The sequence below is a fragment of the Caloenas nicobarica genome, chromosome 1 (genome assembly GCF_036013445.1).
Source record: "Caloenas nicobarica isolate bCalNic1 chromosome 1, bCalNic1.hap1, whole genome shotgun sequence".
Lineage (NCBI taxonomy): Eukaryota > Metazoa > Chordata > Aves > Columbiformes > Columbidae > Caloenas > Caloenas nicobarica.
This window is the reverse complement of record NC_088245.1, coordinates 36069564-36085825: the sequence shown is the minus strand read 5'-3', so window position 1 is coordinate 36085825 and position 16262 is coordinate 36069564. Positions and strand designations below refer to the sequence as shown.

At 38.4% G+C, this 16262-nt stretch overlaps 1 protein-coding gene across 5 annotated transcripts in view; it reads right to left on the bottom strand.

The window, feature by feature from the left end:
* The window catches only part of USP15 (ubiquitin specific peptidase 15), a 64801-nt gene extending 48997 nt beyond the window's left edge, over window positions 1–15804 (bottom strand). For all 5 annotated transcript variants that reach the window (XM_065628108.1, XM_065628118.1, XM_065628136.1 and 2 more), the window contains exon 1: window positions 15651–15804. In XM_065628108.1, coding sequence (XP_065484180.1) covers window positions 15651–15739 — 89 coding nt within the window. In that variant the 5' untranslated portion in view covers window positions 15740–15804. The remainder of the gene's footprint in view (window positions 1–15650) is intronic.
* Window positions 15805–16262: the final 458 nt, after the last annotated feature.

Here is a 16262-nt window from a genome sequence, read left to right as displayed (position 1 = left end):
CAATAAACTTCTAACTGAATAAGTTTTAAAAAATATATTAGCAGGACCTTACGTTTGTGCTTCTGGATGATTTAACTACAATAAGAATTAACAAACCTAAGATGCATAAGTTTTAATTATTTCTTCTTCTCAAGTCCAGTTTTTCTCTCTTACACACACAGATCAAGCCTGGAGTCAACCTCCGAAGTACTGCTAGCAAACCTCTGGTAAAGCAGGAATTACTACTGAGTAGTACTCAATAAGCTGGATGCTTTTTAGTCAACTTATCAGATTCTCTTCTCTAAGAAGCCCCAATTTTTGTTTCTACAGAATGTACTTTTAAACTTGTTAATCTATAGGTAAAAGTCCTTTGGAAACTGAGAGGAAAACAGCATTAGAAAGCTATACATAAGATCACCACAAGCTTTCGGATGCTTACTTCCCCTACATTCCTTCAAAGACATCAAAGACTCTGGTCTCGAAGGCAGCTTTACAACCTCTATGACAAGACCATCCTAATTCACGTGGTAAACAGTCTTGATTTGAAATATGATTAAATCAACAGTAACAATGAGTTCATGAAAAAATTACTCCCATCCCTAGCTTGTAACTACCCTAAGCAAACAACATAAATAGCAAAGGTAGAGCTGCGTCTCAGCTGCTACAGACATGGTTCTGCCAAGAACTCTGGGTAGGGACCCAATTTCTCCCTCACTGCACACCAATGGCAGCCGTACTCTGAAGCATGTACCTTGACCACCTCCCAGTCTAACACTTGGTCTCGTATCTATTCTACTGTCACAACCTGTAATGTCTGCTTAAGAGTCATCACTGCTACGAGTTGCTATCTCTTCTGAAATTGTTCTGTACACAACTTTGTCTTTGAACTCGCAACACAATTTCTTTCTGGAATTTTAAACACTTAATAAAGCAGTCAGAAAACAGCCTCAAACTGCTTTTTGAACCAAAACTATATAGAAAAAAGTTCAGTTTTAAACACTGTTAAGGAAATTTATATGTATTTTGCTGCAAAAATGCCCCCTTCCACTACTACCAGACTCAGAAACAGTGACTTAACAGGGTGTTTTGGGCACAATGTATCCCCCCCAAATGCATAATGAAACGGCATGGTTGAAGTCCTATTCCAGAAAGATGAGATACTTAACATCACTACGATGTTACAATATTGAATCATTCTAAAGTAGCCTGGCGCAGCACTAATTATTTCAGTCTTGTGGAAGAACTCCCTTGACATACTTTGTTTTCTTTAGAGCATGTTTAGAATGTAACAGGAAACCAGACAAGGCTAAGCTGCATTAAAGATGGTGAAATCTGGGATAAGACACAGTAACAAGATAAAAATGCAGGCTATTACAAACATAAACAGATTTAAACTTTATTAATGCTGACAAAAGGTAAAACTTATCTAGTTCAAATCTAAGTCCCAGTCCCACACACATTTCACACTTCAAAAATCATTCATTTAGAATACATTCATTTCTTGACCACTTTCAATTGTCTGTACTGTTATAAACCCTACCTAACAAAGCAACGAGCATCACAAATTCAGACCTCTGCATACAGAAAACCTCATTTTGTAACACAAGAAAGTATCCAAGTAAAGCTTTACTGTCCTTTGTAAAAGCCCTTTCTGAAATTTACTTTTCACTGTTCTACTAACGCAGTAGACAATTTAATGATCACTGCAGCAAAACCTATGAAACCATAAATCTCAAACTGTTGGGAAATTAAATGAGAAACATCTTGAACTATCAAAAACGACCACCTTGTGAAAACAGGTATAAAATGTGACTATCGACATGTAATTTAAAATTTGGTGTTATCACCCGTTTAAAACAAGCATTCCATTAAAAAAAAAAAAGAGACAACAAAATCCCGTAACTATATTTTTTTAAAATAGCAGACAAAAGCAAAGATTGAAACTTTAAAACTTGAATAGTCGCTGCAAAACACCATTTTGCCATCAGGAAATACACAGAGGAAGTGAAGCAATGTCATAACAGCTTCTCAGCATGCTTTAAAATACTTAGTATGTTTGTTACTAGAAGCTTTCAATTATAATTTTTACTATCGTAAAGGCCTCCTAAGCAATACTACAACAGAAGGATTGAAAACACTTAAATTAGGTTTAAATTTTAGAGGTAACATGTGCGTCCTTTTCTACAATCAATAGTCAGCTGCAGATGTCTTTAGATATGATCTGGTTCAACAAAGGCAAGAATGTTTTTGAAGGCACAGAATAAACAGTGGATGCAGAAAGGTCTTGAAGAGTTTCCTCTAACAGATTGTCTACCCAATTCATGCCCAAGTTAGGCCACATTCATCTATCACCTAGAAATGGGACGGGGAAACAGAATACAGCAGACAGAAGCCTGCAATATGCAATTTAGCCTATTTAATTTAAAGATCACATGAGTAAGAATTTAAGAATTCAGGGAACACCACTGAGATAGTCCCCTTGAAAATTAAGAAAGAAAAATCAGATCTCTACACATTTTCACTAAACGATAATAAATTGTTCTAATTAAATGAGTGTTAACTTCCACTCCCGGGAAGAGAAAAACAGACACTAGACTCTACCGTGGAAGTTTGAATTGGTATCACCATGTTAAATGGAGTGACTTTATTCTACACAGTGCATATATAATTGAATACAGAGTCTGATATTAAAGATAATTTTTGCTTTAGCCTGAGTCTGCCAGAACAAACCTGATGTTACTATGACTGAATCATTGGTATTTGTCTTTTTAAAGTACAAGTAGCGGCAGTTCTTTCCACATTTGAAAAAAATCCAGTTCTTTCACTCTGCCTCTACAAATCCCAATTCTTCTTACAACAGTCTCTTAATATTAGACTCATTTTTCTTTAATAAATGGAAAAAGGGATATCGAACTTGATTAATCTGACATGCCATTGCCTTTTGCTTTATACACAAAGTTTTCAGTCTTATGAACACACTCAAAGCCAACAGCATTCTCATATTTCTTGTCTGCTGTGGCCATCCCACTATTCCATGACAGCCACAACTGTGTGTTGTTACAAATGCCGTCACCCTCAGGTATCCATTCTACTGCCAAATCTGCCAGCCTTGGCCCCTACTCCATCCCATGGTCTCTACTTTCTTGATCTAAATTTGAATGAACTATGAAGCTTTAATAAGAAAAGCTATAATTTTACACAGAAGGGAAATCATCATATAGGGAAACTGCCCATCATTTTAATTAATGCTTAACAAATTACTGCTCCTGTAGAACCATATTACTTTTCAAATATTTTGTGTTAAATGTCTGATCATACACCAGTAACATAGTGATGAATAGAAAATTTTGATAATTGGACTTATCAGTGCAAGAAAGCACTGTTCCAGATTTTAAATGTTCACCATTACCTATTTCAATACTTCATCAAGTTTGTTTTTCCACATCCAATTCATTTTGCCACCAACCAAATTTTGCTCTGCAATGTCTCTTTACAGTTCTCCCTAACTGAAAAGTTGTAACATTTCTGTTTCCTAACAAAAAGTGCAAAAACTTACATAACTTTCTTAAAATTTAGGAATTTGTACTTACAGACTCAAATAAGAGATTAATATTCCTACCATAAAAAGTTGAAAGGCCATCTATAAATCATGCAAGTATGTGTGGTAAGAATTAAACAGCACAGACAAGTTCCTTCCCTGGAAAAAAAAAATGCTGAATGACAACTAAATTCACGTGAAGTTTGAGACCCTCTGAGCAAAGTATGTCCAGTAGTAAAATGGAGAAAAGCAACATGAAGAATAAAGAAACACAAAAAATTTGAAAGCTAGTCAAATTACTTTGTCTTCATATCTTCTCTTTTCCTGTATTCTTCCTTGAATTCACTGAGTAATACTTTGTTAGACTAGTGTATTTTGGACATAGCTGTGGGGAACAATTAAAAAAAGAAGCTAAATAGGTGCAAACCACTATTCTAAGATTGAATTCTGCAACTGTAAAGAAATAAGTTAATATATGTAAAGCATAATTAAAACGGATTACTTTCAGACAAATAAGAGCCTATATGCATTTTCTGCAAGATGCATCGTACTGAAGATTAATGAAAAGACTGAAAAGAGAACATAATGAAATCTGTGTCTAACCAATGGCAAAGCTTAATACTTTCGTGAATACCGGTTGTAATACGAAGCACTATATATCTATCTCTGTGTACTAATTTTTAAACAGAGTGAACCAGGAAGATCAGTTTATTAGGATGAGCAAATGGACCACTGCCAGTTCTCAGGATTTCTTACAGACCACATCATACTCTTAATGACCAAACTTGAAACAAAAATAGTATAGATTTGATAGAGCACTGCATGCCTGAGCAGAGACTAGCAAACTACCTGCTGACCACAGGCGATAGCTTAGAAAGTACTGCCTTACTCACTATCCCAATACTCAGTTCTTAACATCCTTTATAAACAAAGGTAATCAGGATACTTACGTAAGTCTGGTAATGCATTTATTTTCTATTTAGATATAACTGCTTTTAAGTGACTCAGGATCTACCAACATTCTTTAGATTTCTTAATTTAAAGAAGTATGGAAGTCTTTCTGCTCAGACAGATATCCTTAAGAGCAAACTCTGTAGACCACAATGTTGAGGTGACATGCATTACATGCAAAAGAAGGATTTAGTTAATTTATATAGCAAAATAAATAAATAAACAAATAAACAGGTATAGATTTTGAAAAATGTTAACAGACACTGTAGTTGTGAATTCTTCCAGTGAAATATGTGTATATATGTGTGCACATATGCACATGTATATATACATTTTATACTTCTTAAGAATTTTAGTGAGCATTCTGCTACTTTTACTTCAAAAGAAACCTGATACAGGTGAGAGAAGTTATTTTGATTTTTATGGAATACAGTCACAGTAGCCGTAATCTTCCCCCTTTACAAGAACTTGTTCTTAATCAATAAATGTAATACTACTTTTGCACTAAGATTAGGGAAAATGGAAATTTGCATTCATATGCCATACACTTCCCTCATTTTTATGCAAGAAGGATATACCATGTTAAAGATTATGCTGCACAAAAAAAAAATAATGCAATTACACCACACTCAGCTTAGGGGATCAAACTGCTAAAGCACTTAAAGTACACAGCTAAAATCAAGACTTTTTAGTATTCAGGGGAAAAGTTAAAATCAGAAATTTATAGCCTACAGTTTTTGATCTTATGAACGCATTCAGTGTAGCATTCTCACCAAAATCAACAAGACTACTCATCTACACAAAACAGAGAAGGCAAACTGTAAAAACACAATTTATCTTTCCATCAATGTTATAGTATCCATGGTACAATCGAACACCTTAAAACTAAGTATTACTTCTGAGGGACATTCAGTAATTTAAGAGCAAAAGACATACCTCAAGTAAACAGAACTGTATCTGTGAAAACCTCATGTCTTAAGTAAGATTTGATCACTTTTTAGGAGAAGGCTATTAAAAACTTGTAGCATGCACCTGAGATCAGATACGCCTCACTGAATCTGTGCTGTCCCAGATACAAAAATAGCATACTATGCTTTAGTAGTACAGAGACATAAAATTACCATTGTACATTAAACTTAGTACAATGTTTTGCTTTCATTTTTGTCACTATTACCTAATACAAGAAAGAGTTCCAAACCAGTCTAATGTTACAGTAGTTTTTGAATCATGGACTTGACTGAGAAAGCTACCCCAGGACACTTCAGCCAAGTTAAAAAATACATCCTATCAATTTTTTTAAACTATGACTAAGAAATGTTTGCTACTTAACTCTGATGGAATCAAGATTTCACTCAAGCAGGAAACAGAAATTTTGCTCTCAGATGTCATCTGTCAATCTAGTGAGCAGGATAACCAACCCATCTTCAGTGGTAAAACACACCTGAAGGATTTGTAGCAGAGACTGCAGGAGAGAACTGCCTCAAATTTCTAGGTATGCTGTTTTGAGGGGCAACCCTTAAAAAGTAAGAAAACTTCACAAGAAGGTGAACTGACTAACTCCAAGTCAGTAAATGCTTGACATTTATAGGCATTTCAAACAAATCAGTGTCCTCAAATTGCTTGATGTATATGGTACAACCAAGTTTGATTTATACTAAAGTCACTTAGAATCAACAAGCTGATAAAAGAAATACATAAATGTTGGAATAGCCTCAAACCTTTACCTAAAAACAAGCAAAAATATGCATGTATGATTTGCTGAAAATTATACTCAAATATGATACTTTAGGTATTAATAATATTGGAAATATTCACACAGTTTAATTACCTTAAGGTGTTTTCAGTTTGTTGTATTAAGCATCCTTAAAGAGACCTAAATTTTCTTTGAGAAAGTAGAATAAGAAAACTACAGAAAATATTCATGAACATGTTTCCAGTTCAAGTTTGGCCTTCTTTAGTTCTCAGTGTTTACTTCTGAGTGGAGCTTCAGATCCCTTCATAAGATATGTCTGCTCTCATCTGTAAAATGTTTCCTGCTTGTCTGAAGAAGACTGTAATATACAAGGCACAATTTATACTCAAGTCCCCTGAAATGCCAGATATGAAATAAAACGTGAAAAAATGGAATGAAGCTGCATCAGGGGAAATTCAGATTGGACATAAGGAAAAGGTTCTTCCCCAGGGCTGCAGTCACAACACCAAGCCTGCCAGAGTTCAAGGAGTGTCCAGATGATGCTCTTAGTCGTATGGTTTAGCTTTAGGTGGTCCTGCCAGGAGCAGGGAGTTGGACTCAATGATCCTTGTAGGTCCCTTGAAATATTCCATTATTCCATAAAAACCTAATATCCCTCTAGAGCTTGTAGCCTGTGTAACCAAGATCTATGCTACATCTGCAGACACGCAACATATCACAATTTGCAGAATATCTTTAGAACATTCCACAACACTGGAATTTGTTCTGATAATTACGACATGGAAAACCCATGCAATGACAAGTGGAACACATAACACGTTTTAGCAGAGTGTATGTTCTCCCTTTGACACACAATAGGTTTTGCTGTCATAAGGATTCAGTGTTATCACTGCAGAGGATGAAATAAAAGATCAAATTCTGAACCTTGTAAATATAAACAACAACATTCTCCTTCCAGATGACAAAAGGCTTTATTTGAGGTCTGCGGGTCCTCACTGATTGCATTTGCTCATCTTTCAATCCTAATTCAGGCTAATCTGAGTCTGTTGATCACGCAAAGGGGTTGAAAAATAGAATCAGAATGTTCCTTCATATCTTCTGATATTACATGTCACTTCATTTCATTGAAAAACAAATGACAACTGTTGGTCATACCTAGCTCATTCCATACAGAAGCTATTTGCCAATACTATATTCTCATTTTGGCACAACTTTTCATTAAATAATTATTTTATTTCTTGGCATGTATTGACAATTACAAAGCACAATGCATAACATTTCAACCTACTTCCCTCTGTTTTCCTCTGCTCAGGTTGTTTTCAATGCACAGATTACTTTTGACCTTAAACTATTTTTAGTTAGTATTATTTTATTGCAAAAGAATATATTCCTCAAAGCTATAAAAATGCAATCTTTTACTTCATTCTCATGGTTAGAAGCAAACAAGCTTTGTTTAGAAATATTGTAAACAAAGATTAAAAAGTTAAAGTCATAGCTATTTTAAACTTGCTTTAGCAGAAGACACTAAACAGACCAAACCTATATTTAGGATGAGTTTAGATCAGGTATTCCACCTTCATATAGCCCCTACAGTCAACACCACTGAGAAAAAAGTTTACTGCAGATGTTATTATTCTTTGGGTCCCATTGAAGGGGAATTAAATCGTGATTTTTTTCTGGCGTTTACATTTACTGCTCATCTCTGTGATTATGGGCCCTTAGTCTGGTTCCTGGTTGTGTTCTCATCAATTAGTGGATTTAGAGTTCCTCCAATATAATTTACAAATTACAGAGTACTTATTTTATCTTTCCCAATATATGCATACCAGCAACAAATATTTTGGTTCTTTTACTCCTATACAAAATATTCAAAATATTAAAACACAATGACCAGTTGACAGCCATGCCTTATATCCAAATACATGTTCACATTAGGTCAGTCAATTAAATTTATTGATAAAAGACTGTATCCTTATGAATGATCAAGTGTAGAGCCTTTGGGAAGCCCCAAATGGGATTACTTATAGCCTTTGTACAGTAACTTACAAGAACAAAAGAATGAAGCTATTACAACACATGTAAACGCACTTTCATTTCAAAACAAAAATTCAAGAAATAATAAAAATCAGTAATAAATTTATATAAGTTTTAAAATTTTGCAGCTGTATGACCACATATGGACATTGTTCACTCAACAAAGGAAAATAATAGTACTAACAGGAAAGCTGCTAATTGATTTCTAAAGTTCTCTCATGGTTTGTAACTTTTTCACGTAATTTAACTTCACCTGTAGTTTATTGCACATTTTGATTTAATAAACCTTATTAACATAGTATAAACATTACAGATGTACAAAGGCATTCATTCTTTACCTTAACGCCCAGGTTGAGAGAAAAATATTTGAACAGTATGACTATGATCTTGGTATTTCCCATTGCTGTCAAATGCATTCTGAATGCATTCCTTGGTTATATATAGACGGAATTAAACAACATGTAACCTAGATTTATTTATATTGACTGAGAGGTCAGCCCTTTGACTTCAAAGTCAAAATAGTTAACTTTAACACGCAATAAAGGCACTTCACAGAGAGACACTCATTCCATCACTGTGTACTGCTGGGACATCGTATCTTCTGAACACAAGCTATTTCACTTTTAACAGCAAAACTGTGCAAATTGTCCAGAGAGACAGGTGAGGATTTTTTTTTACCCTCCTTGCTGTACATGAGTACAGATTAAGCAATACTGAGGACAAACTGGAACAACTGTGTTGCTGAAAGCAAATTAGGACTCCTGTTTAAAGACACAGCATCCAATTTTAGTTATTGCACAACCGCAACTATAAAAATAAGGAAGGTAAGAATGGGTTTGCACCTGTAATTCTACTTTGATTAGGCTAGCCAAAATTGCTTAACTAAGTACACTCATGATCAATAGATGCCTTCAAAATTAAATTCTTTCAGAATTACAAATTCTTGAAAGTTCCGAGATCATGATAATTATTCTACTCTACCACACAGAAACCAAACCATCATTTTACTCAAAATGTGGGTAAATACATAAGAAAAAAAAAATGAGTTGTCAAACATAGAAAAAAATGTATCACTTATCTCCCATTTTTAAGAAATCTTAGTCTAAATATTTCACGTTCCTCTTCAGAAATAAAAGCTTTGTTCAACTATATGCACAGAGATAATTTCAAATCAACTAAAGTAATCAATCCAGTTCTCCCCACAGCTCCCCATGCTCAGTTCCCACAATGTGCGGCAATAGCCTAAGTAGCACTTCACACGTACCAAGATGTTGACCAAAAAGCCTGACTGGGCCAAAATTCATGGACTGCACTTTTATTTTAAAATTTCAGTGTGAACATTAGAATAATAACCATGTAAGTATTTTGTATACACTTCTAAATTTTCCATTTAAGGAAAGACTTCTCATTAAAAAATAATCTAAGTCCTAAATCAATGTTTCACTTCCAATTTTCAGGCAAAAGCCTGACACAAACATGATTTTTCATTTAACATGCTCTCAGGCTGCCTAATCAACTAAAAGGAGAAAATGGCACCTACATATTTCCATTGTAATTATACTCCCAGAAAAATTTAAAAATATGTTGGTGAAAATGCTGCACCATTCCACACGCAGTGAGACAAATGATCTGGACAAGGAGATTGAGTGCACTCTCAGTAAGTTTGCAAACGACACTAAATTGGGTGGGAGTGTTGATCTACTGGAGGGTAGGAAGGCCATACAGAGGGATCTGGACCGGCTGGATCGTTGGGCTGAGGCCAATTGTATGAGGTTTAACAAAGCCAAGTGCCGGGTCCTGCACTTGGGTCACAACAACCCCAGGCAGCACTACAGGCTTGGGGAAGAGTGGCTGGAAAGCTGCATGGCAGAGAGGGATCTGGGGGTGTTGATTGACAGCCGGCTGAACATGAGCCAGCAGTGTGCCCAGGTGGCCAAAAAGGCCAACAGCATCCTCGCTTGTATCAGGAACAGTGTGGCCAGCAGGACTAGAGAAGTGATTGTCCCACTGTACTTGGCGCTGGTGAGGCCCCACCTTGAATCTAGTGTTCAGTTTTGGGCCCCTCACTATAGGAAAGACATTGAGGTGCTGGAGAGAGTTCAGAGAAGGGCAATGAAGCTGGTGAGGGGCTTGGAGCACAAATCTGATGAGAAGCGGCTGAGGGAGCTGGGGCTGTTTAGCCTGGAGAAAAGGAGGCTGAGGAGAGACCTTATTGCTGTCTACAACTACCTGAAAGGAGGTTGTAGCATGGAGGGTGTTGGTCTCTTCTCCCAAGTAGCAAGTGACAGGACAAGAGAAACGGCCTCAAGTTGCGCCGGGGAGGTTTAGATCAGATATCAGGAAACATTTCTTCACCTAAAGGGTTGTCAGGCATTGGAACAGGCTGCCCAGGGAAGTGGCTGAGTCACCATCCCTGGAGGTGTTTAAAAGGTGCATAGATGAGGTTCCTACAGACATGGTTTGGTGCCAGAGTTAGGTTATGGTTGGACTCGATGATCTTAAGCATCTCTTCCAACCAAAATGATTTTATGATTCTGTGAGTCTAAATCTAATGTAAAGCTTCAATCACAAGGTTTTAAAGTAAAAAATCATCAACTTAAACCTCATTTGGAAGAAAAAGTAGCCAATTCTCAATTCTATCCTTTGAACGCCGAAATAGTATTCCTTGTTTCTCAATATATGAAGCCATCAGAACAGTTTAGGACATTATTCCAAAAGTTACTGAGGTGTAGGTCCATAACATGTCATCATGCTCTCAGTGAAATCAAATGAAATCTTCCATTAGTGTTCAATCTAGATTCTGTTCGTGTACTGCACAATGATGGATGATCAAATGTGGAAAACACTGAGAAGACCACAGTGTAAAATGCTATTAAAGCTATGCACTTCAGCATCAAGGCTATCATCAATGATGGGCACTGCAGGGTTTTCAAGTAGGGCTTCATATGCCTTTTCATCAAGATTCCTAAGTTTTCATTGCAACCAGAATTAAAATGCTTGTACATTTTTGGTGGGGAAATTCTTTAAATACACTTCTGGAAGGGAAATACTTTAAGGTTGAACTTTTCATATCTAGTGATCATGCATTGGGAAGGATTTTTACCCCACTTAAATTTTTATTTGTTATCTTCTGTGACCAAGTTTTACAACTAAACAGCAAATAAAATTCTCACAGTGCAAAAATCAGTATTTTCTTCACCTCCAAAGAAATGCCCTCTATGGATAACAACAGTACTCCTTCTGGACTCACCAGAACTTCAGAAGTGATACGCATCGGAGACATATCTGAAAGAACACAAAATACTACACTTCTGTAGTTTTCACAATTTGCAAGTCTTAAAAATCAAGAACAGATTAAGAATGTATGTCATCACTCTGTAAAGTGATGTCTGGTACCAAAATTCATTTGCTATCAGGGCTAGAAAACAATATCTTCAGTCTGGTCTAATCCTGAGCAGCTTCAGTTTACAGAGAGTGTCTTAAATCTTTATCTGCTTGTCTAAAATCCTTATACTAGAAGGCATCTAAGTATTTCAGCACAGGACTCAACATTCTATCAAAACACAAAGGCTCTTAAAGCTGTTCTCTGAAAGGCAAGGCTTCTCTGCCTTCCCTATTAAATGTTGAGATTTTTTAACTCATTCCAAATGAGCACCTTCTGTGAAATGTGGACAGTATGAATGCTTCCACTAATATATTATTGTATACAGTACATCTTTGTGCTGCTACTCAGTATTCTCTAGTCAAACATCTAAAGATTGCATTTGTTCCCTTAGCCACCAAATACATTTCTTGTGATAGTCATTTGTCCACCGTAACTGCCTAATTCTTTCCCAAGTTACTGCTTTTAAAAATACAAATAACATCTATGTTCTTATCTGCTCACAAATTGCTATGGCAAGAAATAGATGAAAGAAGCACAGTGGGGAAATTCTAGAAGAAAGGGAGAGAAAAAGTGGTGAAGCTAACGGCTAAAGCCATCGTAATGGCTGTTAGCCATTATTAGCCACTATAAGTGAACCATTTATTGGCAGGTGATACTCAACGGCGAGAAACGTGGTCTCACATCCTAGACCACAGAGAGCCAACATGTGTAAGTGGTAGCAAAGTAAACAGTATGAAATAATTTCTAATGTCATACTTAAGTAACTGAGTCAACATCTCTGACCAAGATAGTCACGGAAGAACAGGAACTACAGGGAAAGCAGGGCTAGAAGTTGTCTTAAAGACAAGAAACTATACCTCGATATGGGAAAGAAATTACAGAGAGATTCACACAAGAAATCACACACAAGAACTGTCTTCATCATCTCTTCAAGAAAACTGTTCCAAGATCAATAACTTTCAGTACTGAAAACTGTACCTTGGTGACACTGTAAAAACCAAAAAAATTGGCAAGGTTCTTCAGAATATCACTGCAGCTCCAAAGGCATTAAATAACATCACCAAGACCACTTGGTCATGCAAATTATACCGTGGCTAAAAAATTGATGAACAGTAACAGCTCTTCAATTTCTGAGAGCAGATACAAGAAGACAATGATTGAGATCAAATTTGTCTGCGGCTGTAACAACCAATATTTTTCGTCTTTTTAAATGAGAGGTTAAAATCTCCACAAACAATAAAAATTCTCCTCATTTATCAAGCATCAGTAGAATTTCAAAATGCTGAGTAGTAATCATATCAGATCCTAAAACTGTAAGATATACAATGAAATACAGCATTTCTTTTCTTCCAAAACAGAATTCCAGGTCTTTCAACCACAGAACTTGATGGTCCTTTGTATGATATTGCAAGAAAAAAGACATATATAATGCAAGTTCTGTGGAATGTCGGTGTGGTTTTTCTGCTGAATTCACTAACAGCAGTCAACATTATTTAAAACAACTGATAAGTTAAGGAGGTTCTTACTTGGTTCTTACTTTAAATTTTGTGTTAATCTAAGGTATGTTTAGGAAAATAAGATAAATGGAGAGATGGAAGAATCCTCAGTCTCTCCTAGTTTACTAATTTATTAACGGACCATTGGGACAAACTAGCCCAAAACCTTGTCCCTAAGGACAGAACAGTCAAAAGATACTAACCTTGTCTGTCCACTGAAGCAATATATTTTAACCCATACTCACTGAAGCAATATATTTTAACCCATACTATCACCAAGCTACTCTTAAAAGCATCCAATGAAACCAACCCTACAGCTTACTAAACGGCCTGTTCAAACATTTCCTGATTCTTTTGCAATACCTAACTCTAAAAACGTTGCATTTCAAGTCAGTTTCATTTCTTTCTCTCTGCATTGCACATGAAAAACTAATGAAGAAATTCAATGCCCTCTTTATAGATACTGCAAGACTTGCCTCTCTTTGTCCTATTCTTTATTTCCTTTTTTTTCTTAGAGGAAAGCCCCAAAGCCTTATACTTTATATAGCTTATTGTTCTCTACATTCTAAATCCTGAAGACCATGGGCAAGATTTTCAGTATAAGCCAGTAATTTTAAAAGGACTGTAGTTGAGTGCTTTAAAGCTCAAACAGAACAGGCTGATTTGGCATTGCTCAAATTTTTTCAGCAATATTTACTACTGAATAAATGAAAATTGCAATTCTGAATCATGACTTAGAGCACTTTATCTGTTCTGTTTCCTTACTGATGCCCCCAAAGATCAAAAAGCTATTGAAAAAACACCTCTGAAAAAGACATTTGGATTAAACACATCCCTTAATTTGTGAAGTTAAATACCTAAAGCTCAAAGTATTAATCCTTTGAACAAACATGTATATGCACTTATGTAGCTAGATTTAATAGTTCATGAGACAAAGTTAATAGGACTTTGCCATAGCTTATTCAGTCTTTAAACACTTGATTAATATCTGTGTCATAATCGCAGCTAGATACAATTTTCAGAGAACATTTAGAAGCTTTTTCTACTTAACTGATTTTTTCATGTTACAATACTTAATATACTAAAAAAAATTACGGCACAGTAAACTTGCTGTTTTAGTCACCATGTAAACTTGTCATAAAGTTACTTTCACTTTGAACAATATTAACTGCTAGAGACATTTTTTAGTACTTGGGAAGTACCTAACAGAACCATAAAAAAATTTCTCAGAAGATTACAAGGTTGAGCAGCCTTTTACTACTGCTGGTCATTATCAACACTACCATGTGAATTGATTTTCTTTTTCTAGTCACTTTTACTTTTTCAGCTTAAGAGCAGTCTGTTCGTATACCAAAACTGAATATATACTCAGCAGTATTTGAATAATGCATCAGAATGTATGCTTCTGACACATGCTGCAGTATCAACACTGTTAAATATAGTCTTTTATAGAACTGGAACAGTGAGTGATGACAGCTGAAATGAGGTGGGCAAGTTCTACTTTTGTGTATTCATACTCAGTTTTCAGTAAGTTAATGCTTCAGCCTTTGTCTCTGGGCGACAGTTTCACACAGGAAGAGATGAAGAGGTTGAGTGGTGGAAGAAGTGTCAGTTCCTTTTTTCTTCCCCCTCTTAAAAAAAAAGTCCCATTTCCTCGCCTCAGAGCACTGCCGCTACAAAAGCTCAATTACCAAAAACATGCTAGAAAGAGGTATTTATTTAACCTAATTCTTTTCAACCATGGATTATTCTGTTGACAATCTGTATGGCACACTAAGAAATATTTTCAGATAAACCGTATATTTGTAAACGTTTATTGTGGAACAGGTATCATAAGGTGCTGTTTGCACCTTGGGGGGCTGTTTCTTAGGCAGTTTTAACACGTTCGCAGTCAAAATAAAATTTAAATTTCAGGCTTATCACTGCCGCGGAAGGCCTTCAGGGCACCCCCACCCAGGGTACAGATATAATTTCTGACAACTTGAAAGTGACGCCGGGTCCGTTTCGTCCTTTCAGCCCGGATAATGGAAGAAACGCCCGGGAGGGGAGCGGAGCCGCCCGTCTGCCGCCTCAATCCCCGCTTCAGCACTTCTCCCCGCGCCGCACAACAAGCCCCCCGCGGCCTCCGGGCCCCCAGTCGTCAGCGGCCGCCATCCGGCCCCGCGCCCCGCCAGTCACGCCGCTCCCTCCCGTCCCCTCCCCCGCCGCCCGGCAGGGAGCTGACCTCGGTGCCTGCCCCCGCCGGGCGCCTCCGCGGCGCGGCCCTGCCCTGCCGGCCGCCAGCAGCCCCAGCCAAGGCGGGACCCGCCGCAACGAGGGGGCCGGTCCTCTCCTGACGGGGCTGAGGGACCCGGGCGGCGGGAAGCGGAGGGAACGGTGCTGCCTCCTCCTCCCTCTGCCGCCCGCCCGGCCTCCCCTCTCCCGGCAGCCCCCCGCGCACGCGGGCGGCCGAGCCGCCCTCAGGAGCGGGGAGGGCTGAGGGAAAGGAGGTCGGTCCCTCCGCCAGCCAAGCGGCGCCGGGGGCGGAGGGAGCCGTCCGCGCCCATCGGCCCGGGCCCCCCGCCCTTCCCTCACCAGGTGTCGCCCTTGCGGAGGGCGGTTTTGAGCAGCGCCGCGACGTCCGTGCGCTGAGTCTCCAGATCCGCCGCGCCTCCCTCCGCCATCTTCTCCCCCCGGCAGCAGCGGCGGCGGCAGCAGGGGCAGGAGCGGGCAACGCTGCATGCTGGGAGTGACGCCACCGGGAGACGCCCTCGCCCCCCCTCCCTTCCCAGAATCCGCAGGGGGGGACCGCGGAGAACCAGGCGAGGCGCCGCAGTGCGGCGCCCCCTCGCGGCCCGGAGGTCTAACGCCCCGCCCCGCTCCCCGGGGGAGGAGCGGCGCGCATGCGCGCAGAGCCGGCTGGGGCGTGGCGGAGCCGCCTTGTCCGCCCGGCGGGGCCGCTCGGGACGCGTGTCCGGGCTGTGCCGTGCGAGGCCGTGGTTTGACGTGTGTCAGCGGAGATTGTATTTATAGAATAAGGAACCGGCTGCTTCCGTGTTAGTGCTTTAATTTAAGCGTGTGCATAATTAGAAGCTGTATGCCTTGCTAACAAATGAATGGTTCAGCTTCCCATAATTCATATAATGATATAGTCTGCATTATTGTGTAAATGCTGCTGGGAATTTAAATAAGCTGCGTGACTCACAT